Source organism: Rhipicephalus microplus, chromosome 7 (genome assembly GCF_043290135.1).
Source record: "Rhipicephalus microplus isolate Deutch F79 chromosome 7, USDA_Rmic, whole genome shotgun sequence".
NCBI classification, from domain to species: Eukaryota; Metazoa; Arthropoda; class Arachnida; order Ixodida; family Ixodidae; genus Rhipicephalus; species Rhipicephalus microplus.
The window spans coordinates 74,341,552-74,368,691 of record NC_134706.1 but is presented as its reverse complement, the minus strand read 5'-3'; the positions used below and the strand labels follow the sequence as shown (position 1 = coordinate 74,368,691).

General features: G+C 45.9%; 1 protein-coding gene across 1 annotated transcript; it reads right to left on the bottom strand.

Annotated features, from left to right (window-relative positions):
- Positions 1-697: 697 nt before the first annotated feature.
- Positions 698-18,260, bottom strand: LOC142767791 (luciferin 4-monooxygenase-like). The gene is made up of 6 exons (XM_075870033.1): positions 18,138-18,260; positions 16,107-16,382; positions 12,839-12,983; positions 9,190-9,462; positions 3,616-3,731; positions 698-718 (listed from the first exon to the last, which is right to left on the bottom strand). Exons 2-6 carry the CDS (start codon positions 16,329-16,331, stop codon positions 698-700), a joined length of 780 nt encoding a protein of 259 aa, XP_075726148.1. The 5' UTR covers positions 16,332-16,382; positions 18,138-18,260.
- Positions 18,261-27,140: the final 8,880 nt, after the last annotated feature.

Below are 27,140 nucleotides of genomic sequence, written 5' to 3'. Positions count from 1 at the left end.
TGCTCCGGCATAGCGGTTATCACGATCCATTGAACCAGTTGATATATACTTGCTTCAGCTGACTAATTTGCGTTCCAAATCCACCGAATTGCACACTGAGACTGTTGGCAATCGTAATGTTGTAAGGACCAGCCATCTCGTCTGTTTAATTTCGGCAGTTCGAGATCTCACGAGAGCCGCCAGTAAGGTACGCAATGGCTGTAGCAGGCGCAACTTAGGTACACACGTAAGCGTCGCAATCTAGCGTGCGCGAACGCACGCATCTCTCTTAGGTTCAGCGCATGTGCACTCTTGCACCCTCTCTTGCTTTGCGTGCGCTAGACCGTTGCGCGCGCTAAACTAAAATTATCTAATGTTTACGTTCAAGTGGCCTACTATAGTATAAGCGGAACTGTGATTTAGCTTAGATGAAACATAATGATCTTGAAGGTTTTGAGCAGGCACAGTGTGACAAAAATAAAATACGTAAGCAAGTGCCATATAACGACTGTTTTTTTTTTGGAACTTACGTTCACTTAAAAAAATCCTCATGCCTGCGCAATCTGGCGAAAAGAAAACGTGGCTAGTTTCCCTTCGTAGGCATTGATATAACTCGAGCATTGGTATAACAGTGCTTTTTAATGAAAGAAACCGAGTCTCAATCAAGAAGGGTGTAAGGCAGGTGGTTACGATCACCCCAATGCTATTTACCGCATGCCTACAGGTGGTTTTCAGAGGCCTAGAATGGGAAGAGTAACTCAGGGGACGGATAATTATAGAGTTAGAGAAGGAGAGCAGAAAGGTAGGTCTTAAAACTATTTTGCAGAAAACGAAAATAATGTACAACAACCTCGGAACAGAATTGCCCTTCGAGATAGGTAATTGTGCACTAGAAGTTGTAAAACACTATGTCGACTTAGGACAGGTAATAACTGCGGAGCCGAACCCCAAAGTTGAAGTAACTAGAATAACAATGGGGCGAAGCACATCTGACAAGCACTCTCAAATCACGACAGGCAGATTGCCAGTATCCCTCAAGAGGTAGGAATATATTAAGACGATCGATATCAAGGACTGCTTTGAACGAATACGGTTTATTAGAAGAAGTGAAGTAGCACACGCTCGCTCCAGGCTTGTGGCGTTTGAAGATGATATTTTATAGTATATAACAGCTAAATCTTACCGGTACTCAGCTACGGAGGAGAGGCCTGGAGACTTACAAAGAGGGTTCCGCTTAAACTGAGAACAACGCAGCGAGCAATCGAAAGAAAAATGGTATGTGTAATTGTAAGAGACGAGAAGAAAGCAGGATGGATCAGGGAACAAACCGGGGTTAAAGATATCATCGTTGAATGCAAGAACTGGAAATGGACATGGGCCGGGCAATAGCGCGTCGACAGGATAACCGCTGGTTATTAAGGCAAGCGTATTATAGAGGTAGACAGAAAGTTAGGTGAGCACATGAGATTAAGAAGTTTGCGGGTATAAAATGGCAGCAGCAAGCACATGAGTGAGTTTACTGGCAGAACATGGCAGAAGCTTTTGTCCTGCAGTGGACGTAGTCAGGCTCATGATAATGAGGATGATGACGATGATAACACGAAAGTGAAATATGTTTTCACACAGGTAGTTGAGCGCTTATTGTGCACAGTTTAGCAACAAGAGTCAAAGAAATAATGCCAGAGCTACAAATTGCGAAATCACGCGAAGGAAAGCAAGCAGCTCAAAACGTACAGCACGCAGCTCAAGCAGAAAGCACGCACAAAATGGGCAAACACAGGACGAGGGCGGAATAACTACTAACGCAGCTCGACCCTTAATGCGGGCTGTTCAACCAGAAAGGCGCATGAAACGAACGCACAAGGTACACAGAATGAGCGTGAACAACTGCCACAATTCTTGCACATTTCTTTAAAAGCAGCGTTTTCTTTTCGTAAACGCAGCTGCGGAAGCAAGAGAACTGACCTTTGTGCCCTTTAGAATAATGCGTCTGGTAAGCGTGCGCGTAGGAGAGACCATGCGCCTCGGAGACGGCGCTCAACGAAACGCGAAAAGCGACGACTTTAGCTCCCGCGACGCGAACACGTCGCGCCATCTCGCTACTGATGACTGAAATACGCTGAAGAGGCTGAGCTCTGAAGACTGCCAAATGGTATAGGGTGTATATGAATGGCTTGCCGTTAGCAGCCATGACAACGTACGCCTTTAGTTCAACCTTACTGGGGATGATTTCATAGATTAAAAAAAAAGTACGCTTTGAGGTGCAGTGTTTAGCGCGCGCGCTAAATCGTGAGGTCAACGCATGTTGTTCAGCAGGTGTCATGGCGAAAACAAGCTCATTTGGCAATTTGTAGGCGCCTTTGAGAGGCCTGAAATAAGTAGAAAGAGGCCGAGATAGTGGAGCCATCACCGCTAAAAACACACAGGAACTTTCAAACAGCTCTAAAAATAGAAAACTGTGTCGATCTAGCGGAAAACCTATCATGACTTTCCAGAGGCGTTGATCAAGCAAATGGCAAACGCTAGATAATTTGCAGCCATCTGTGAGGCATTGTGAGACCCTTTATGGCCTCCAAGATGGCGAACGCGCGGCATGTATCTTGGAGGCTTTGCGACTCTGGCTTTAGATAAAAAAAATGTATGTTACATTTGCGCGCGCGCGCTGGTACAATCTACAGTGTGCGTGTGTGTGTATGTAACAAAACGTTATTAGGTATGCCCTTTGCAGTTGAAGGGCGCACTAAGGGCCAGATTTACCATTGCTTTTAACTCTGAAAGGTGAAGCTAAGGGTCTCCAAACTCTCTTTGTTTCGCAATACCATAATATAGCAATAATAAAATATTTGTTGCGGGGTCGTGGACAAGAGTGCCGCTCTTAAAACGCACGCACAGAGAGATGCACTATAATCAATCCATACATCGTGTCAATCATCCATAATCAATCCATACATTCAACAGCCTTTACAAACAACAATATCGCCAGCCGATCAAAAACCTCCCTGGTGACGCGCTAGAAAGAACCTTATACAATATTCCTAATAAGACACTCAAATAGAATAATTAACAGAAGGTTACGCGAAGATGCCATTTCCAATGATCGAATCACCACAAGGCACCTACGGGACACGGCCCACAGTTTTCGCATGCCGCGAATCCCTGTGAAAAGATGACCAATCGCGCCAGCCGGTTCACGCCATAGAAAGGCCCAAATCTTCTCTGTGTGGCCACCTAGCCTCGCCGCTGGGTGGCACTACCAGCGCTATTGATGATTATGATTCAACGCAAGCACAACGCAACATCTCGCTTTGCGGCTGAATCTATATGCCACCTCTCCGAGAGACACGTGTGGGCCACGAAGAGGCGGAAAATACTTAACTGGTGTTGATTGCACCCACATACTCTACGGCTCCTTGAACTTTAGAGAAATAATCACATCACTGTTTATCAGATATTCTATATCCTTGCTCTGTATTCATCAGTTCGATAAATGTGTAATATTGTGCTGGGAGTTTGAGCAACGACTATCTGCCCGACACTATAAGCCAGCATTATGGTCTCCTTAGTAAAGAAAACACCAAGAAAATTTGAACACATTTGCTTGAACGACTGCAACTTCTTTATTTATTACAAACTTACTTTATGAGCACATTGTTCCACTATTGCTGTTCGGTTTACTTTTGCCGTTTCTGTCTTCGGCAAGGAGTCGAACAGAAAGACGCCTCCGTAAAGGTGCTTGTGGATAGCCAGTTTTCCTGCGAAGAGATATTGCAGAATTGCTCAGCCATAGCAACTATAACTAGGCCTCAGCAAATATAAACTAATAAAACGCTTCAACAATTTCTAGCTACCACGGCTTTCCCTCCAATCGCTCACTCTCGTAACTGTAACCTTCGTTGCTACTGCACGCCTTTCTCTCTGGCCGGGAAACACACACAGGTTTTATGTTCAATATATTGGGAGGGCACAAGATTCACGCGCTTTTATATTAGAACGAAATCTTCCGAAGCATAACTTCCTGAAACTAACTAGAGGGACTCTGGCGCTACGATTGTTCCACCCCCATGGGAATGACGGGTAGTACACTAATTTGCCTAGTCTTCGTGCCTGCGAGCTTCGAACGCACTGGCGGCTATGTTTATTCTTCTGGTTTGTTTTTGTTCGAAGTAAAAGAGCAAACGTTTGTAAACTTCATGAACTTCATGACGTGAACTTCAGTGAGTTGCAACTGCTGCACATTTCCCGATGGTCGTCCCGTTACAAAGTGGCTCAGGCCACACGAAATCAAACGGAGCCGATAGAACAAATTATACAAATTTCTGTACTACTTATCATTCTCCTGCTGGCTTAAGCACTACGCCTTGCAAATAATATAGACACTAGCGTCAGAGTTCCCTCTAGTGTACATTTAAAGAATCATATATTTAACAGTATGCCCACTAATATCGCAGCTATTGAGGGCGTCCAAACTTAGTGCTTTTCGGAAAGTGAGAACGACACTCTAATCATGGTGAAATAATATTGCAAGAGAAGGTATCCTCGAAAGAACTTGGCTGTAATTTATTTACAGCCATATACAATTTATTTACGCTGAAAATTACTTACAGTGACAACTTATCTGAGGCAAATCTCCTTTGCATACCACTCGACATGCCATTATGGTTGTTTTTTTTGCGGTACTTTTTGTAAGCTGGTTCACCCGTACGTGTCTACATGTTCAGACGAAACTTGTCCTAAGTGCTTCCCTGAGCCAGCAATACACGTAACTCAACTGAGACATCGGAATACTTAGCCGGAAGTGAACAGCTTTAGAAGTGGTAAATAGACACTGGTAAACGAAACCTGGAAATACTTAGTACGCGCAACCCCATCTGCCGCAATGTCGCTGGGGTAAAACAGCTCAAGATAACTAAGATACACACCAGCCCTTTTCTACCAAGCCGATTTCTAGGAATGAGATCACGAGGTAAATCAAGATTTTGCAAGGGCCCTCTTGGTAAACAACTCTATGTAAACGTACATAACTTTCGTCTCTGCGTTATAGCGGAACCATTTTTTGAAGAACCTAGATCAGCCTACAGACTAATGTAACGCCAGTGTTAATGCTAGATCAGCGCATCACTCTCAGCCCGCACCTCCATTCTGAAGAATGACACCTGATAAGAATGCACAGATATACACACAACACGCACACATTTAAAGCTGGCGCAGTTATTACTTCTTCCTATTTGATCAGCAGATGTTGACTACACCAGCGTCTCCTCACTGAACATAACGGCGCGTGGAGTGTCCCTCAGCGCCTCCTGCGGTATGGCGTTAGATGCACTGCTTGTCCGGCATCGCACACTGCGAATTGGTACGAAAATAGGCCTCTCTTCCATGCGCCTCTCAAAAATAGCTGAAACAAGATCAAGTAGCGCTGCTTTAAAGCGCACCCTTAGCACAATCTGGAGGGTGGTACTGAACGCACCGAAGCGTTCCGAGATCTGCGTACCAGCAGCGGTAAATGCTCACCGTTACCATTTCAAGTACCCAGTGGCACGTGGCAGCGCTTTCTAAAGCGGTAGGCTGCGGAGTCAGGAGTCACAGATTCAAATCTCAACAGCGCATGTCGCAAATTTATTCTACCGATTTATTTTTGTTTGTGGCTTTACTTACCTACCTATCTTAGCCACCCACCTATCTACCTACCTACCTACCTACCTACATACCTACCTACGTATGTAGATACGCACATGCGCACATACATACATACGTACATACATACATACATACATACATACATACATACATACATACATACATACATACATACATACATACATGTCACAGATATATGCGTAGAAGAGAACGACATTCGAGGTGTTTTGCAGACTCCTGGCAGCGGGACAATAGGTTTAGAAAAGAAAGACGAAGATGGTCTTCGGCATACAGTTGATTTTGAAACAAGGATCATTATCATCATTAACATCAGCATCATCATCAAACAGCCTGTTTCACCGTCGCAAGCTGTTTCTAATAATTTTTGTTCTCGCTACACCACAACACTGGTGGACGTGCTGGCTTGTAACCCCGCCTGATGCTCTACACTCCCATGGGAAGCCGTTCATCTAGCCCGGACGCAATTGTAGAAACTCCCGTGCGTCGCTTCAGTCGTCGCTTGTGAGGCCTCCTCCAGAGTTCACCCCTACGCATGAGCCGCCCCCCCCCCAAGGCACCGCTCACCTCTTCCAATGGCCACCGCCAGTCCACAACAGTTACTACGAGACATTAGTCCGCCAACCCCACTTCAGGTAACCCTTTTTTCGCCATTGGTGCCTGATCGCTTTGGCGGTGGCGCACATTAAGGTGTGGAAGGCTGGCTTGATCAATATATGAACGTGTCGCCAACATCAATCTGTGGTCTCTTGAACAAAGGCTCCCCCGTGCCTATTTCTATCTTGACGACAGTGCTCGTACTTGGTATGAGAACAGAGAAAGCAGTTTGTCAACATGGAGTCACTTTAAACAGCTGATGATTGACACACTTGCCCCTGTCGACCGGCGTGACCGCGCACAGCAATTACTCGAGCTACAGGTTCAGAAACCCAATGAAACAGTCAAAATATTTGCTGCGTACATGGCCCGTCTCTTCCGTAGAGCTGACCCGCACATGACCGGTGACAAGAAGTCGCGCTACCCCATGCGAGGCATTAAGCAGCTGTTGTTTGCCGGACTTTACGCAACCCACCAAGCACCGTGACAGACTTCATCAAAGAAGCTACGGCTATCGAACGGGCGCTTCACCTACGATGCCGACAGTACGATCGCTTGTGCAACAGCGCCCACAATCAAGTCACCACTACGACGTCGGACAATCATACATCATTACGCGATTCATAAGAGAGATTGTTCGCGAAGAGCTGCTGAAGTTGTGGACACCGGTCGCGGACACACCCACGGCGTCTGTCACTGAAGTCGTTTGCGAAGAAATACGCCAAGCGTTTTTAACAACTGATCCTGCTCACGATAAACGACCCATGAGCTTCGCAGCCGCGCTTCGCCGCCCGCCAACGGTTGCGCAGTCGTGCCACCAGCAGCCCTTCTTTGGTCACCACCACACGAACAGACACCACGACGCCCTGCCATCATGCCGCCGTACGAAGAGCCGTCTCCCGACATGACGTGGCGTTCACCACATTACGAGCCGTTGCGGCGTCCACAGCTTCGAAAAACAGGCACCCGGCGCACTGTAGACAGGCGTCCGCTTTGTTTTAACTGCGGAGGTGTGGGCCACATTTCCCGTCTTTTCTGGCACCACGTCAATACATTTCATACTTTCGGCCATCGTCTGACAATCGACGCCCCAGCGACGACTACGCACCATGCCTGGAGGACGCCGATTCTCCAGGACCCCCTTGTCTCGGTCCTATTTGACAACCACCGTGCCAACAATGACGACAGTGTGCTTGACTATCAGCCAGGTTTGGGACGTCAACCACGCTCTCCCTCCTATTCACCTTCGTCACACCACCACACTACTGCTGAGGTCAGTGGAAGGAGGTCACCCATACTGAAGGCGGTGACCTCCGAGGGTGGAGTTGCAGGCCGTCTAGGCGAAAAAAAGGCCCCTGTAACTCTTAACACAAGACGCCGTAAAGCCGACTAGTCATAACACCGACGAAACTGACGACAGATCTTACCGTTTTTGTAGATGGACAGCAAGTAACAGCCCCTGTAGACACTGGTGCCGACTTTTCTATTATTAGCGATAACTTCGCCGTATGCCTCAGGAAAGTAAAGACTACGTGGACGGAACCTCACTTGAGAATGGCAGGCGGTGAACTGTTGATGCCTGTCGGAAGGTGCACAGAAAGACTCGACATCGGTGGTTCTTTCTTCGAGTTAACGTTCGTCATCCTGACCTCATGCTGCAAGGACCTGATCATAGAAATTGACTTCTTAACAGAATATGGCGCTGTCATCAACATCCCTGACTGTTCAATCAAGGTACGCAACAGCCCTAGTTTAGTCGACTGTTCAGGCGCGATACGTAACACTTCACGTATAACTGATGATGATGTGGTCGTCCCGCCACGGTTAGGCACTCTTGTTTTGGTGGAAGGGCACAAATCGTTTGACGGTGAAGGTATTGCCGACCGAACTGGCTCGCTACTATTTAGCTATGGCATTTCAATTGCACGAGGTATCGTCCGTTTCACTGGTGGACGCACAAACTTGCTGTTGACCAGCTTTAATGTTTAGCGACGGTGCCTTCCAAAGGACACAGCTATCAGCTCGTTCGACAATATCGTAAAATTGCAAGGCAGTTTATGTTTCTCAGTATTGGACGAAGCACCTGATCAAGAACCAGAACACGTATTTGACGTTGGCCCCTCTCTGTCAAAGGACGACCGCCGGAGACTTCTTCAGCTGCCAGCCGAATTCAGAGACTGCTTTTCTTCGACATCATGAGTCGGTCGAACACTATTGACAAAACATCGAATAATCACTAAAGACATGGCGAGACCTATTCACCAGAATCCTTATCGTGTAGCTCTAAAGGAACGCGAAGTCATACAGTAACAAGTGCGAAAATGCTCGAAGATGACGTTATTCAACCGTCACAGAGCCCCTGGGCATCCCCTGTAGTGCTTGTAAAGAAAAAAGACAGCACCCTGCGTTTTTGAGTAAACAACAGAAATATTAATCAGGTGACCAAGGAAGTTGTGTACCCACTCCCACATATCGATCACTCCCTTGACAGGCTTCGGCACGCTTGCTAATTTTCTTCCATGAACTTGAGTGGATACTGGCAGATCGAGAAAGACCCAAGACAACAGAAGAAAACCGCTTTTGTGACGCCAAATGGTTTATATGAATTTAACGTCTTGCCTTTCGGTTTGTGTTCCACTCCCACGACTTTTCAAATGCTCATGGACACCATACTTTCGGGACATACATACATACATACATACATACATACATACATACATACATACATACATACATACATACATACATACATACATACATACATACATACATACGTACATACATACATACATGCATACATACGAGACATGCCCATGACGACAGAAATTCGTCGAGTCTCGATATAATTTTTGTAGCTGTTTGTCAAATTTCTATGCCCATCTACTATGGTGTCGGAAAGAGACGACCAGTATTCAAAATATATAAAGAAACACTATTGGCATAAAAGCGAAACCGCACCTGAAATGGTAGCCTTAATCTGATCCGCCAAGAGCCCCGCGGCCTTGCGACACACGTACTGGTCCCGGGGCACTACCACAGCCGCTGGTGCTTCTCCGTATAAAGGGTGCGGTAGCCCCACCACTGTCACTTCGGCAATGTCTTCGGAGTGCTCCTGAAGCAGCAATTGCTCAAGCTTAGCAGGAACAACTTGGTTGTCCATGCATTTTATCATCTCTTTCAGCCTCTGGACGAAATAGGAACGCCCATCCTCGTCGTAATAACCAATGTCACCTGAAAAAAATCGAAGCAAGAGCACTATGAGTTTTTTGAGAGACAAGTTAAGCACCTCTCGCGCATTTTAGATAACTGATTAATGACCCATCTTTGTGGCACTGGTTTGCAGTCATAAACATGAATGGCCTGATTTTCCCCAGAGATCACAGGATTGCTCCTTCTCGAAACAGTGTTTTAGGTATTATGACGAACCTTTAACTCTTAATGCGCGTGCTGCAATATGCGAGAAAAGTACTAACGGTTCAAGTAAAAAATCCAACCAGCACGGCTGTCATTCGCAAGTGATGGACAGAAGCGCCGCGGTTTTGTGGTTGAAGTTAACTGATTAGAAATGGGCTGCTGATTTAAAAAAAAACTAATTTATCCTCCATTGGAGCAAAAAAAAACACAGGCCAGGATCACACGATCGAATGACTGTTCAGCTGCACGGAGATGCTTTCTGTGCTTTAGACAGTATTTGTATGTTTACTGTGCCTCCGGGATGACTCATTGCTCTCTCATAGTTGAGTATGATGTACTTGAAATCGTCAAACACTTTTCATAAACACACGGCATTCTCTTACTATAGAGAAATCGGCGAACACTCCGACATGTGTGGCACTGTTATGACATAGTATAGTGACGCGAGGACTGAGAGTCAAGGTACCACTTTGCAAAGGAAATATGGATCGATATAATGGGCCACTAAACAGCTAAATTAATTTTCGCGCAATAATAAAGTACATTTAGAAAATCCCGCAAACAGCACTATTACCGCATCATGGCACTTGGTAAGCTAGAAAACAAGGGAGCCTTCATGTGCGCGCGTCTCCGTGTTTTAGGGTGGTGTCAGCCTTTTACCGGACACTTGCCGCCACCCGCTAAAGCACCATGTTGCCAGTCCCGGTTTCTATGCCTACTATCGCCATGTTGCTTCTTGCAGCCAGGCGTTTCTGCTCCGCCGCACTGCACCAGCTGCATATTGGCGCGGGTGTGCAAGCTGCGGTATGAGCTACGTTTGGCTACACCGTAGACGTAGCTTACGCTACGACACCACTCTTGCACTAAGCGCACCTACAAGGACTTTGAAGTGTAAATGCAAGGGTGCTGCATGCTGCAATACAAAACCACCTGAAGACTGTCCCGCTTCCCGACTTGCTCTAGCCAAGGGAAACGCTGGATTACACATATGAAGTGAGACTGCTTGGAGCCAACTACTTCTCCCTGTCTTTGTGAGGTGAACACCCGTTGTATTGCGAGAGGGTTGAGTATATAACCGCACATCTCTTGAAAGGGCTGACTTAGCCATGCGAGAAAAAGCAAAATGAGCAAAGTGAACACGACAACGTGCACAGTATATAAATGAATCAGGCTTCGTTCGGCTACGCCGGGCTATGCAAGTGAAAGCTGGTTGAGTATGCTTGTTTATCCTCGTAGTCGAAGCATGGTCGACCAATAGAATGATATGACTAGTCGAATGTGTGGTCCTGCATGCATTCCATATCTGCGCTTTATCGGTTTCCGAAACCGTCACCGCATTCGTTGTTGAAAACGCCAAGCCCGTGAACCACCTACAAACGCTCGCGTTCACGTCTTACTTTGCTGGCAGGTGTTCGGGTTCCTGCAATTTCTCCTAGGTCACTGAGGAAGGGCATTTGTAGAGGCAGGCAGACGAGCCGACGACCGCGTTCTCTGTAGACTCTTGTAGTCTTGCTCATTTGCAACACAACTAAATTTTGTGCGACTTGCCATGAGGTATTCGTTCTTCCCTTCAATCATACGCACAACCACACCAAAACTCGCTCACATAGAATGTGACAGATTAATGTTTGCATCCGTCCGTCCTTCTGTCTGTCTGTCGGTCCTGAATGGTGCAGCATATGTGCACTAAGCAAGTTAGTTGTTGGCCCATAACTCAAATATGCACTATGTTCTGCATCGTAATTTTTGTCGTTCTTTTGTTTCATAACGAGCCACATAGATGATTTGATGTCGTAAACTGAGTTTTTATTTAGTGCTTGTAGAGAAAATGAGTATGGACTCCCTATGCGTCGTCGGGGCCGCGTGTGAATTTTCGTTTTCTTGGTGTATCTCAGGCCCACTGCGAGGACACGAGCCTTTGGCAGTGGAGGCTGGACGGTTTGAAGAAATTAGGGTCATACGCCGTTTAGATGCTGTTAGCAATAAACTATGACGTGAAAAAACTTGGTTTTCCTGTTGTTGCAGTCCTTTGTTTTTCTTTTAGCCTAATATACAGGCTTTTGTGGGGGGAGGGTTGGTGTAATATGATTGAGTGCCCTACTATTTTCGGGAAATGCTTACGGCTGGTAAGGTTTTTAAGCAGTCTATTGTACAGACTCATTTGCAGGAACTATGTTTGCTGCATGAAATTATATTGCAGACAAAATCAATATTTCAGGTATGATAAACAGGCTAGCGAAGTTATGCGGTTTACAAAGAACAACGCGAGCTACCCAGTTGTTTCATCTGCCTTCCCTATCGCTATGGGTACCATCATATAAACAGCACGGTTTCGAGCTTTGCATCAGGAGGACTTTGAGATGTCTGCAGTGCTAAAGTGAACTTGCTTCAGGAATGCCGCGCAGACATTGAAGTAGGTTCACATTGGCATCGAGGTTCTCCCGTACGCAAATAAAGGCTCCCTAAATATTCTCACACCACCAATGCGCTGGGTCTAACAGGTGGGAAAAACGGCCTGTTTTAACAGTATTTTAAACAAACTTGAGCCACGAACATGTCTTTCCTCTTCTACAAAACAGCGGCTAACATTAGAATACAATCCTTTATCCTTCAGAACTTGCTATATAGGGAAAAAAACCTACCCCCGTCTTGTTGAAACCCACGCTGCCTTTAATGTAAATGAGCGACCACTGAGAACCAACATGTCGGCCCGTGAAGTATCGCGGCCGGTTTAGCCAGAGTAAGCAACCATGTTCGAAGTTGTCACCACCCTAAAACACGGAGGCGCGCGCACATGAAGGCTCCCTACAGAAAACGCGCAAAAAAAATGCGGGTGGAGTCTCGAATTTCGGTCTCGCACCGAACACCACAATGTCATAGACTTTTAAGGAGTTTATATTGGTTCCTACGCAGATTCTGATAGCTAAAAATGAAGTACGTAGCCATCTGTGGGTGTCAATCACCTGGCACAAGAAATTTCAGCCAACTTTGTCACGCCAGTGTCACGAAAATGCGAAAAATGCATTCTGAAATTTCTGATGTCACACACGGAGCTTTTTTCCGCTGATAACGAACTTTTGATAGTGACATATATTCATCAATTGCAGTTTATCACTATTAACAGTTCATAAATCTATACCAAGTTATTGCTTATGTTTACTGTCTCTTTAATGTGCCTGAAACTGCCACTCACCTGATCGGCACCAGCCATTTCCTTCAAAGAATTCCGCTGTCTCTTTTGGTCGCTTGTAATAGCCACGCATCACTGTCGGTATACGGAAGCAGATTTCGCCTGGCTCACTTGGACCCAGCTTGACTCTACTCACAGGGTCCACTACCTGCGTGTGCCAGGGGTTTTCTTCTAATCTGGGCGCTGTTATTTATGAATATTTCCCGATAGTGGACATGCCTGCAAGTTGCTTATCACCGTCACTTTCAGAAATATACCTCAAATAGAAACTGATGTTCCCAAACTGTCGAAAAAAAATGTTTTCTTGGTCAAAATTTGTTCATTAAAAAATTGCATCCGTTACAAACCACACACAATCAGGCCTATACAACGGCAGATAACTGTTAACAGGAAGCTTTAAAATGAAACGTTATATTGTCGAGCTGAGTTATCATCTGGAAAACATTGGTGTTACTCATAATCGAAAGACATAACTCCGAAACACTGAAACTAAGACGACGTGAAAAAAAACATTGCATTGTTGTCTACGCCAATAATCATTCCATAATATACTGAATTGAACTATACGAAAAATCATTGTTTATATATCACGTGGTCGTTCATTCAGCATATCCACTACCTAGAAGTGCCTCATCCGAAAGATCTACTAAGTTGTCGTCTGACAAGAATTATTCGACGGTGTTCATGGCTCGGTCAGCGGCGAGGGTTATTGGCTTCTCCTCAAACGCTACAAGGTCAGTGAACTTCTCATACGGAGTCTCGCTCTTGACCTCCACCAGAAAGTACCCAATGGCCATCTTCGTGGCCTTGTAGCTATTTCCGATTGTCTCAGTGAGGTGCCTGGGTGCAAGGAGTGGTGATATGTTTCGAGCATTCTTGTCAGGATACGCACAATGACTAATGTGGTACTTGGAGACTGAGTCATGTTTATTTTTCTTTGTGGGGGGGATGTGTACTTGCATCTGTACGCCACTTCTTTGTGGGGCGATTCGTGGGTAATTAGTTTGATTCCACGAAAAAGGTTGTTCGTTCGGCAACCGCGCCTACAACGTGACAGAACATGTGAGCTGGTCTGCACAAAGCCTGCAGCACGCCATTACTATAACCAAATCTGACTTAAAACGTCAAAAGATATTACTTGCCACCAGGAAACAAGGAAATAAATGGAAGAGAAGACAATACAGAAAAAGGTATAATTGAAAGGAGAAAGAAAAATAGATATTTAGAGAAAGATCGAAAAAGACGCCAAGCCGGTGCTAAAGGGGTACCTTGCATTTGCCAGGAGGCCTTAGAAATCCAATCACCCAGAGTAAGTCACACTACCCCCACATTTACTTTCCCCAGATATGGCAATGCCATGCACGGCTAAGAGTGAAAAAAAAGTTGATTCCCCCCTTCCCCCCCCGCCCATAGGCTCAGGTCCGTGGTAACACCACTCACAAAACACCTGCTTGAGCAGACACCCCTGCGGGCGCCTTGCACAACGAGTGCGAGGAAGGAAGCAGGAAAAGAACTTTATTTTGGTCCTGTGGAAAGAGTAGTGTAATCCCACTTTTTTTTTCTTCAGATGCGACGCAGTAGAAAGACTTTGTCTTTCTGTTTCGACGTGAAAACGGCCCGCTACGAGATGAAGCGCGTTCCGAAAGTCTCAATAAAGTTTATTCATTCATCCATCCATCCATCCATCCATGCAGGAGTACCTTGTTTTGCTCAAGCAAGAAAAAGTGACAGTTTCAACGCAAGGGCGATGCAATGAATGCGACATCAAAAACTTGGAATGAAACATTGAGAACGGCAAGCACATTGAAACGTGCAGCGTTCTGCTCACGCACAAAAAATACACGAAAACAATACACACAGGATGACAGCTAACTAACAATGTTTACAGATTGGCAATCAACGTGCCGTTTAAACAAAAACAATGCACAAAATGTTATCATCGGTAGAGATATGAGTGCAAACTAACTACTGTCCCAGTTACTTCGTTTTGTTTAGCACGCTCTTTTCGACAACCCGGCCTGTCCAGCGAGCGAAGTGATCTTTGTCCGTTCGGCAACTGAACGCAATCATTCGATCAAAGCCAAAGGCGCGCGATTCTCCCCAACCACAGGATAAGTGCGCGGATAAAGCCCCCCTCCCTCCGCGGAGCAAAGCATGCGTGGGAAATGAGCATGCATCGGCGCATAGCAACGAGCTAGAAGCAGATCTTTGCGCTGAACTACACTGAGCGCACTCATCACGCTGTCTCGCTCGTAATGCTCAGAATGCACTATTTCCCAGTGGTAGATATAAATAGATTGTCGTTCAAAAGATCTCTTTGGTGGCTCAGTGGCTAACGCCGCGCGTTCACAAACGTAGGTTCGGTGTCTCGATTCCGCGCATCAAAGCCTTTATCAGGATTATTTTCCTTTCTTGTGTTTTCATATATACAGATACCTATACATACATGGGTAGTGACGGCGATTCCGGTGGCAAAACCCAGCCGAGAGTCTCCACATAATTGCATGCAATAGGAACTTCGGGGCTACTTAAGCTTTAATTTAACAGTTGACAGCTATATCCTGTCCTTAGTGCACACTCCAAATACTAAATGAATAAAATATTTGCGAGCTAGTTATGCACCGGCTACGTCGAATTTAGAGAATAGGAGCAGGGACGCGTGTGCCTTTTGTAGTGGGTGACTGGCTTTAAACATGGAAGTCATTATGCTACTCGCATGTTCTGGTGCCCGATGGACATCTGGTCACGTGTGTTTGTAAAGCATGAAGGTTACTATCACTGCATTTCCAAGCAGAGGCAATTATCTTCATCGTATTCGCAAACAAACGTGTGGCTGTGTGGTAGAACACCCGCTGGACACGCAAACAACCCGAGTTTGATTTCCAACTCGGAGCCGGAATTACTAAACAGTAATAATTTCGATTGTATCTATCAACTTTCGGTCACGAAGAAGATATTTTTTCGCTCACAACCAACATTGCCGACGCCGGAATTTCTGCAAAATGTGCTCTTTACACAAGAGCGTTAAAAATCATCTAACTTGTGTGCCCCACAATCTTTTTGACATACACCAATTCTACGACAAACAAAATGCAGCTGGGCTAGGTACGTTCCCAACAAAAAGAAAATATTTCGAGATATTCTTTCCTTTAGAGTTGGTGGTGGTTCCTTTCATAAATACACAAAAATACGAAAATAGTGCTCGTGAACCAAGTTTCAAAACTGCAAAATTCTATTCGTTCCAACTCGTAGTGAACAGTTATACAAATACCTTGATTTCAACCATGGCCCCTGGAAATCCCATGCCAATTCCTACCGCCTCGTGCAGAGAAGTTGAACAGACGATGCCACCGCTCTCCGTCATAGTGTACATGATGACCAAGCTGTCGAGATTCTCGAATGCCTTGAAGGCCGCATCATACGTTGTTTGTGAAAGTACACCACCGGCCACGCCGATGCGACGAATGCTCCTGATCTGCTTTCCGTCACGGAGCATCTCTTCTGCTAAAGTCTGAAGTCACGTCGGAAATGAGAACATAGACGTAATCTGCATGGAAGAGTGAGCAATGACGGTAAGGCGGCACAAAGACTTTCTTCAAAGGGTGATGAAATGTTTACCACTAACACCACCGTAGAGGTGATGACCATTAAGGTGATCAGTAAGGTTCTTACAGATGAGCGATATACAAAAGCAAGCAAAGCCATATCGACTCATGGAATTTTTCATCATCTATCGCGTGAATACGTATTTCATATTAGAGTGTAGAGACGTCGTAATCTCGTCTCCTTTATCTAGCGAACGTTTTCTTTCGACAACGGCCTAATACATTTGTACCATATTTAAATGGCTGAAGATAGTATAATAGAAATTGTACAAAGCATTAGGTAAAGTAATAAAATTTGTTGGACATTAATGTCCCAAAATTGCGATATGATTATGAGAGACACTGGAAATGTCGGCCACCTCTGCTTAGTGATGTGCGAAGAGTGCAATTTAGAACTGAAGTGAATAGTCATTAAGCCGAATCGATTACAAATACTTATCGAATACTACTTCAACTAATTTGGAATAGTACGGCAAATTGTTTCCAGATATATGCCTGAAATACTATACCACCTCATTTCGAACGAATATTCAGAAATTTTAACATAATAAAAGCGCTGTTGCATCTAACCAGCAAAAAATACCGCATTCATGTAAATCGATGCAAGTTTATACACAGGGTATACGGACTACAGCCTTCAAAAAATAGTCTAATCGTAGTATGTGTCTTAGTTCTCGGAATTGGTTGTCAATTATACCGCAATGTTCGTAAAACGTTAACTATGGTTGCAGTCCTGGCTATGCATTCTTATAAACAGTACATATGTATTTGTATCATACACCCGTCACGTTGAGATAACAGCAATCGTATTGACTGATTGATAAGTAGCATTTATATGTTCGAAAACCACTTCGTGCTTATGAGAGACGCCGTAGTGAAAGGCTCCGGAAATTTCTACCACCTGGGGCTCTTTAACGGGCACCCATAGGAGCACACGGGCCCACAAGAATTCGCCTCCATCGAAAATGTAGTCGCCGCAGTCAAGATTCGATCCCTCGACCTATAACGGCAATTGCAGTAAAGCGCCATCCACTAAAGCTTTTTTTATAGCAGCATCCAGGGCCGCCATACTTGCTTGCACAAGCAAGGCATATAAGCGTACCACTTCTCATTGTCGCTTACATCGTTATTGTGGTTATTTTAAACCACAACCTGACCTGATTCACACAATTATTGTAAGACGTTGCCTATGTAGACATAGCCTTTGAAAATTTCGTGACCACTACGAGGAACGCATATGTCATTGACCACTTCTTTATAAGAGGTGTCAATTTAAATTACCTAGTTCTTTAGTGTACAGGGACCCCTCATCACTCCATTAACGGACGGTCGCAGAAACAACTGTACTTCAGCTCCTGGTGCTCACATTTCACAGTGACCCATCGACACATGGACGCGACAGATACGTCAGAGATGCATACGTATTCGTTATGTGTGCACACGTAACCACCAACACGGGCTAATGAAACATTTCAGTCTACTTTACTTCATGCTGGTAGTGCGTGTATTTAACGTCCTCATATCGGCAGGCATCGCCTAACGTCGATTTGCAAGGTGCGTGAGATATGCGAAACTTTTTTCTTGCAATTGTCAAGCCATAATTGAGCGTCTTTTTTTTTCTCGTCTTCTGAGCCATGTATATGCCTTCGCATGTCTGGAATAAAGAATCATACTGAAATACTTAACGAATAACTTACATTATGTTCATCAGCAAGTTCAGTGATTTCTTGAAGGCTGAGGCCTGGCTGCGCAAGGACGCAGACCGATTCATCGAGGACAGCCATCAATCCGAGCAGCAGTCAAGACAGGTGGCCAATAGGAGCTGAAGCGAGCACAGTATCCGTTTCATCTGATGACATACAAGGCCTGAAAAAGAAGGTTTGTCACGCTTGCCCGTCGCACTTGTTTGTCCTAGCCGAATATGTACGAGAGAAAATGATTCGAGCTTGACAATCAGCAGACTCGATGCGCAGCCACATGTCAGATATTGTTCCTCAATACGCTTATGTTGTTTAAATAAATTTCAAAAAAATATAGTACACATATCTTCTAACAATCGCTTATGCGGAACAGGCTCACACGGTCTGCTGATCGAGCTGCCTCCGCCGCTGTTAACGTGCTTTTGGAAATCATTATTGCGTTACTCCTCAACTGCTCGTTCTAATAAAAATTTTCCATTAAAGAGCGCCCACTTTTATTTCTTATTTAGAATCTGACTGCCTAAAATGCAGCTAGTCAATGTTGAAAAATATTTTCACCACATGCTCAGTGCATATATATGACTAAAAGTTATTTCTGGACAATGCAGAGAAAACCAGCTAACTGCTGCAAATGAAATTTTAAAACCTTATCATCCAAATAGTTACAGACGCCACATCTTTTTTCACTTCTGTAGGCTAAGAACCCTTGGGGTATTTCACTCGAGGAGCTTCGGGGCTACGTGGACAATTTCCAAAGGGTAGTAACGCAAGGCGGCTTAACTGGGGGCCACTTGCCGCGTTTTTGTCCTAGCAGTCTTTATGATCACCGGAGCAATTGCTCAATTCACCGTAATCACTGTCTGTATTAGTTGGCACACGATAAATATCTGTACTGTAATCATCATCAAAAAAAGAAGATGACAAAAATGAATAGCGTTTCTTTCGTATTCATGTGCCTGCTATGCATGGGTCACCGCCACTGCACGCCGTTTTTTCATACGAAAATCACGCTCATGCCAAACGGTAAAAAGAAATCCTCGCTAAAACGCTGCCATCTGGAAGATGACACGCAATGTGAGTCGTATGTGCGCGCTCTCCGCCTGAAAACTAGAAAGGAGTACTTATTCCGCTTGGACAAGTTCTATTTGTCCAAAAACGTTTGGTGACAGTTGAGGCAGGACGAGCTCTGTTTGTCCGAAGCAGTTAAGGGGTTAACTGCCCTACAGGAGAAATGACATAAGTAGCTTCAACTCTGCGCGAAACGCTCTCGGCGAATATAGGAAAGAGATGGACCATCGCATCAACTTTAGCACAACCAGGGTCATCGACACGTAAGGTGGCCGCACGAAAAGGCAATTCTTATTTCTGATGTTCACGTTCCTATAACATCCGTATTTCAATGTGGGTTTGCGGTTTGTATCTTTAGTACAGCTCAGGGTAATCCACAAGAGGATAAAAAAATGCAAATATAACATTATTGCAGCGACACGTTTCAATGTTTGAAATGTAACAGGAACGCGTTCATGTCCTAATAAAGGAACCTGCTCAGTGAGTTCAGTTCAACATTACGAAGAAATTAAAGAAGAGCTTTCGTTCCTATTTTTGAAGAACGTGAACATCGCTGTAGATCTCATGGCATTTTCTGGCTGTTTCAGAGATAAGAGTAATCTTGAACGTGTCTCCCTTAGAAGAAACTATTTGAAGGTCTACTTCTCTACTGACGAAAGTATGGGGAAAGTGCAGTAATAGCTTCTGCTGGAATGTCGTAAGTCTAGGTGACAACAAGACAAACCTTGGTCGCAGCTTATGTGATTTTTTTTCACAAAGGTGCAAGCCAACCAATTGCAGCAACGAAACGAGATGACCAACAAAAACAATCGCCTGAAGCTTCCAAGACATTCATAATGACTGTATTCTTTCTTGCAATATCGACTGCAGTGTTGTTGTCGTGCATACGCTAGCTCATGTGCGCCAAGCGTCTTATCAAGGAAAGCGCCAAGCGCAAGCACATGAAGTGCACTGTATTGGGGTTATACGATGAAGCATGCTCATTCGCCCTCTTTATTGTCGTCAGTTTGCGTGTCTAAAAAAAAACTAAGCTCATCCGCCATGCGCACTGTACAGTTCACGCCATTTTTGACGTTATTCTCTCTGCCACACTGCATTCTCCAAGAGTGTACTAGCATTGCTTCTCGGTTCTTTACCATTTGCGAAACTTTATGCGGTCACACAAATGTAACGGCGATACAAGCTTATCGTTCGACATTCACTCATAAGACTACGTACTTCGATATGCAGAAGTTGGCAACGAAGCTATGGTGAGTGAGCTCGACGCCCTTCGGAAGTCCCATGGTTCCCGACGTGTAGACAACAACGAAGACGGCTTCTCGCTGATCTCCGACAGGGCACTCTCTGAAGGCGGACTGGTCCAGGTGCTTGAATGATGCGGCATCCACGAAACCAGACACAGGACCCATTGCTAACTGACCCTGGACAAGATTGTGTTCTTGTAGAGCATACAAACAGTACTAAGTAATAGGGTATGGCGCTTTAGGCGGGCATTTTCGAATCAAGATTTGCAGTTAACTTCTATCCCTCAAGGGAATTAGCTGAATTTTGCCGCTGCATCTTACGGGTCTTTACATACGGAGCAGAAACGTGGCGGAAATTTAGATAGATACTCGAGGAATAACGCCCCAAAACCACTATATGATTATGAGAGACGCCGTAGGGGTGGCGTTTGGAAATATCAACCAACTGGGGTTCTTTACCGTGCACCCAAACACGAGCCCATGGCCCCGCAGCATTTTCGCCGCCATCAAGAATGCAGCCGCCGCAGCCGGAATTCAATCCTGCTTCCGCAGGCGGTCTGCCGCTGAAAACCTTAGCCACTACTTCACCGTATCAGGGCGGGCCGAAAATGGGAAGTCATTGAAAGGAAAATTTAAAGTGTAACGTTATATGCGAAAGGAGATAACAAAGTGGACCAGGGAACAAATTACTGTTAAAGACATAACAGTCAAAATTTAGACAAAGACATTGCATTGACACGGCATGCAAGTCAAGATAATATAAGCACAAGCCATTAACAGTAACTGAGTGAGGGGAGCCAGGCCGCAGAGTCAGTCGGTATCGCAGTAAACATGCGCAATTCTTTCGCCTCACAGCCACCTATTTATAGCTATGAGCTGTCTAATTATAGGCCCTGCTTTACAGAAACGCTAGCTACGTTTATACCTGCAGGCAATTTTGTCACGCCACTGTGAGCGTCGATGCAGAGAAATAAATGCCTTAGTGGAACGTTTTCTAGAAAAGTTGGAGGGGCAAAGCATTTTCGCTGATGCTTCAGAGGCACGACGTCACGCTTCTGCCAAGGTTTGATTGGACCTTGCGGCACTGTTGCGTCACCTTATTTAGTCACTTAGCGGCATCCGCTGGCATGTACAACTTTATGCGACTTTTTTTTTTTGGCGTGCTTTTGAGCGGGAATACAGAGGGTGAATGCTGCATTCGTCATGGATGTGTCCTACATCATCTATAGTGCTCTGTGCCTTCGCATAAATACAAAAAAAAATATTCGATAAACATGCACGCGTGTAGATTTTGAATATTCGATTTATCCCACGTTCTTCAATTTAACGACCCTTTTGAACTTGGTCGGCCTTTATCGAACCAGCAGGATCTAAGCAGTCATTACACGTGGGCCGGTTCAGCTGATGTAAAGTACAGATTTTCTTCACCTCTCCCTCTCCTTTTTCCGTTATCAACAGCGTTGCTGTGCGATCAGTCATGCTGCAATTCACGACAACATGCTGATGAAGCTCTTGGACTCTTTCGAATTGAGTGTCCGCTGGCACCCTCTATACCAAGTACCGAAGAGATATACGAGAAAAAAAAATCACGGCATATTCACGGAATGAGTGATGATGAGTGGGGCCAAGCATCCGTCAGCCCATCAATGCTTCCGTCCGTCCATTTGTTCTTGGTTCCGTACGTCCGCGCGACCATCCGTGCGTCCATCCATGCATCCGTTCATCTGTCCATGCGTGCATTCATTTGTCCATCCATCCTCTGGTCTTTCTGTCCGGCCGTCCGTGCGTCCATCTAGTTAACACTCCAAGTATCGCCATCTCGCATCCCCTGTGACACATACCCGCTCCATGCGTTTGTCCATCCGTCTGTCCATCTGCTAGTCTGTCTTTTCATGCGTCCATGCGCCCATTCAATGCGTTCATCTAGGGAACACACCAAGTACCGCCATCTCCCATCTCGCATCCCGGTGGCTATGTAGGGCAGCGACGGAGGATTGACAGACCTACGCCTTAAAGAGCTTAGCCCCTAATAACTGCATGAGGTGAATGCGAAAGGCTGTGTGATAAGGTTTTTTATGGCAGAACGACCCACCAACCCATTTTAATAACCGTCGACGAGTGGTAGTGGTGAAAAGCATTTATTATTATATTTACAGTGAGAGGTATGAATAAGGCGAGTCTAAAGGGCCCACCTTTTATAAACCCTAGAAGGATCCCTAGTGCGGTATCCTTGAAGCTGCGTGGCGCCTTGGACTCTAGCACCTAAGGCCTGTTGGGCTTGGAAGTCAGAGAAGCTGAGCAGCACAGCTTCTCAGTTCTCTCGCGTGGGGTTAAGGGGGGGTAGATGGAATTTGAAGGGCATGCCCAAAACACTTGATATGTGTCACAAGACTTCGCACAGTGCAGCATGTGCCCGAGAAGGCCGAATCGAAAAGCTTCTGTACTGCCGGGCACAGTACAGAATTGGTGAATAAGTGGAGAAGCCAGCGCTCCTACACCCTGGTAAATCCTTTACAGAGGAGGATATCACGTGGTGCCCAGTGGCATTCTTGGTGGACATGTGAAATATCATGTACATACTTGCATATATGTGCACACTTGGCTTCTAAATTATTCGGTTCAAACTGGCATGTACCACTTGCCCTATCATACCTGCTTAATGTGCTTCGACATAGTCATGAACCCTCAATAGAAGTTACGTGGCATATGAAATGAGCCAAGAAAGGTGGCTGAAATTCAAGCATAATTTAGTGATCTCTTGATCAGCTTCGTATTAGGAGTCCTATTAATAAGTAATAGAAAATCGACATTTAGTAAAACGACAATTTTTAAGGCTGCTTTGCGCTGAAAATCGCTCATCATAAGAGTATTTTAGAATGAATAAAATAAATAAACCACTAAAATATAACCTTTTACATTGAAAACTAGGGAGCGCATGTTATACTAATCTATCACTACGGGCCGTGATGCACCCAAAAAGCCATAGCGAGAAGCACCTACACTCATCTATAAACCATTTTATGCCAACGTTTATAGTCTCAATACTGTTCGCTCAAAGTGAATAGTTTATCTGGGAGCAAAGATTTATTCAATTCAAATGAGCGCTCATATTCTCTCAAAAATATATGCTTGTTCAATTCACGTACCTTGAGATCAAGAGACAAAATTGCTTTCGTCACTTTTTCGGCCAGTTCAACGTCTGTAAGAACATGTGTGCTGTCACTGTCGACGATCTGGCCACGCAGCTCCCCTGCGAAATGATAGACCACAAAAGTAACACATATAAAAGAACTGGTTTTTCTATGAGTGCCTAAAAGATCAACAATAAAATCGACGTAGCATCACTGATGTTTTTTGGTTTATTTGACAAAAACAATCGTCATCAAAGGGCGCAGTACCGTCTTGAAACACACATAAGAATGGTAGGATATATCACATTAACAGGCATAGTTGCAAAGTTCCTACGTTTCACCACTTTGCCACGCCATGGTGGTCTAGTCGCTAAGGTACTTGGTTGATGTCCCGCAGGACGGAGATTGAATCCCGACTGATGTGCCTGCATTTTCGAAGAAGACGAAAATGCTGCAGGCCCGTGTGCTCAGATTTAGGTGCATACATGTTAATGAACCTCATGTGGTCGAAAATTCCGGAGCCCTCCACTACGGGATTAATATGGTCGTTTTGGGACGTTAAACCCAACATATCAATCAAGATATTTTCTTAAAAGTAAACACGATGGCAGATTTGTCTGGCTAAGTAAACTTATACGAATAAGCGGACTGTGTACGTGCATTTAGCGCATAGTATAATAAAAACAAAACCTACGTTTCGAGACCCCTTCGGTCTTTTTCAGGCGGCGCTTCTCCGCCCAGCTCCGAAGCTAGCAACTTTTCTTAGTGATTTTCCCCCTAAAAATCCTACATTAGGCTTGTATATGTATATATATATACCTTGCCGTGGGAAGGACCCGGTTCTTGCCCACGGCAAGTTATCTTTTCCTTCACTTTTCTTTCTTCAAATTTACCTCACAATTCGGTCTAAAAACCTCCCCTTTATTTCCTTTCCTTGGCATTAGGCATTATTGTCTGTTAGATTTCATCAATATTGTGTTAGAACACGAAAAAAAACAAGCCCATAAGTATACAATTCTTTCCCATATATATATATATATATATATATATATATATATATATATATATATATATTGTACAGAAGCCGCCGAACACTGAAGTGGGTCGAACTCTTATGTGCTTTCTAGTGGGTCTGCCCAAAGAGAACGCCGCTCGCGCGGAGACCCCGTGTTTTGGCCGTTACTGTCGCCATAGTGTAGACTCGCTGTGTGCCGGCTAATAAACGCCATAACAAATTGGTGGAGAGTGCTACGATCCCCTTCGATGCCCTTGGAACTACGCTCACGTACGCTGCAATCTACCATGTCCCACGACGCCTCTCAGCAAACGCCTCCTCCCATGCCACCCCCATGTCCCGGTGTCCCCAGGATCCGCGATCCACCCATCTTCACGGGCGCCGATGGCACTGACGTGGAGGACTGGCTCGCCATTTACGAGCGCGTGAGCGTCCCCAACAAATGGGACGAGGACGGCAAGTTGACAAACTTGGTGTTCTACCTTGCGGGCGTTGCAAGTTTGTGGTACACCAACCACGCGTCCGAGTTTGCAACCTGGTCCGGTTTCAAGACTGCTATCACCAACGTTTTTGGCCGCCCTGCCGTTCGCAAGCTGCAAGCCGAGCAGCGCTTACGCGAACGCGCTCAGCAGGCCGGTGAGTCATTCACCAGTTACATTGAAGATGTCCTGGACTTGTGCAAGAAGTCGAACGACAGCATGTCCGAATCAGACAAGATCCGGAACGTCATGAAGGGCATTGACGATATGCTCCGACGCGACGTCATTCGGCCCTCGGACAGTCCATGGGCGTCTCCTGTTGTTCTTGTTGCGAAGAAAGATGGTTCTGTGCGCTTCTGTGTGGACTACAGACGGCTCAATAAGATCACTCGCAAGGATGTCTACCCACTGCCGCGCATCGACGACGCAATTGACAGCCTTCACGGAGCCCAATTTTTTTCTTCTCTCGATCTGCGCTCGGGGTACTGGCAAGTACCCCTGGCTGATGACGCTCGACCGAAGACTGCCTTCATCACACCCGACGGCTTGTACGAATTCAACGTCATGCCGTTTGGTCTGTGTAATGCACCTGCGACATTTGAGCGCATGATGGACACCGTACTGCGCAACTTGAAATGGCACACGTGCTTGTGTTACCTCGATGACGTTGTTGTCTTCGCTCCAGATTTCTCCACCCATCTCCAACGTCTAAAAGAAGTGTTCGCACGTGTGAGCAATGCCGGCTTGCAACTAAATCTGAAGAAGTGCCGCTTTGCAGCACGCCAACTCACCATCCTAGGGTACGTCGTGTCCAAGGATGGCATTCTTCCTGACCCAGCCAAGCTTCGGGCCGTGGCCGAATTCCCAAAACCTGCGTCCGTCAAAGAACTGCGTAGTTTCGTGGGCCTGTGCTCATACTTCCGACGCTTTATACGAAACTTCGCCACGATTATATCACCGCTGACGAAGCTCCTCGGAAGTAACGGGCCCCTCAATTCGTGGTCGTCAGAGTGCGACAACGCGTTCCTGAAGCTCCGCCACTTGTTGACGTCTCCTCCCATTCTCCGCCACTATGACCCTACGGCCCCAACAGAAGTGCACACGGACGCCAGTGGTGTAGGCCTCGGCGCTGTCCTGGCGCAGCGCAAACCCGGGTTCCCTGATTATGTTGTGGCATATGCAAGCCGTACGCTCACAAGAGCCGAGACAAACTACACCGTCACGGAAAAAGAGTGCCTGGCAATCGTCTGGGCTCTTACAAAGTTTCGACCTTATTTGTATGGTCGCCCATTCGATGTCGTCACTGACCATCATGCACTATGCTGGCTGTCATCATTGAAGGATCCCTCAGGCCGCCTCGCCCGTTGGGCTCTTCGCTTACAAGACTACGACATCCGCGTCCTCTACCGCAACGGACGCCAGCATGCTGACGCCGACGCCCTCTCGCGCTCCCCTCTGCCTGAAGTTAACGTGCTCTGCTCAGTATCCTCGGTTGTTGTTTCTGCCATTGATGTTGACATCATCGCTACCGAACAGCGAAAGGATAATTGGATCACCCAACTGATCGACTTGCTCTCTGATCCGTCCGCAACGCCATCCACGCGTGCCTTGCGTCGTCGAGCTCACCATTTCGCCATTCGTGACGGCCTCCTACACCGACGCAATTACGACGCCGATGGCCGGCAGTGGCTACTCGTGATACCCCGCAGTCTGCGGTCGGAGATATGTGAATCCTTCCATTCTGATCCACAGTGCGCGCACTCTGGGGTATTCAAAACCTACCATCGCATTAGACAACGCTACTTCTGGCGCGGGATGTACCGCTACGTCCAGCAGTTCGTTCGCTCCTGTCTCGCTTGCCAACGCCGCAAACCGTCCGCACACATGTCCCCAGCCGGTCTGCAACCGCTACCTTGCCCTGACCGTCCGTTTGGGCGCATAGGTATCGATTTGTACGGACCACTTCCTCTGACGTCCACTGGCAACCGCTGGGCCATCGTCGCCGTAGATCATTTAACGCGATACGCCGAAACCGCCGCTCTCCCTGCGGCTACTGCGCGTGA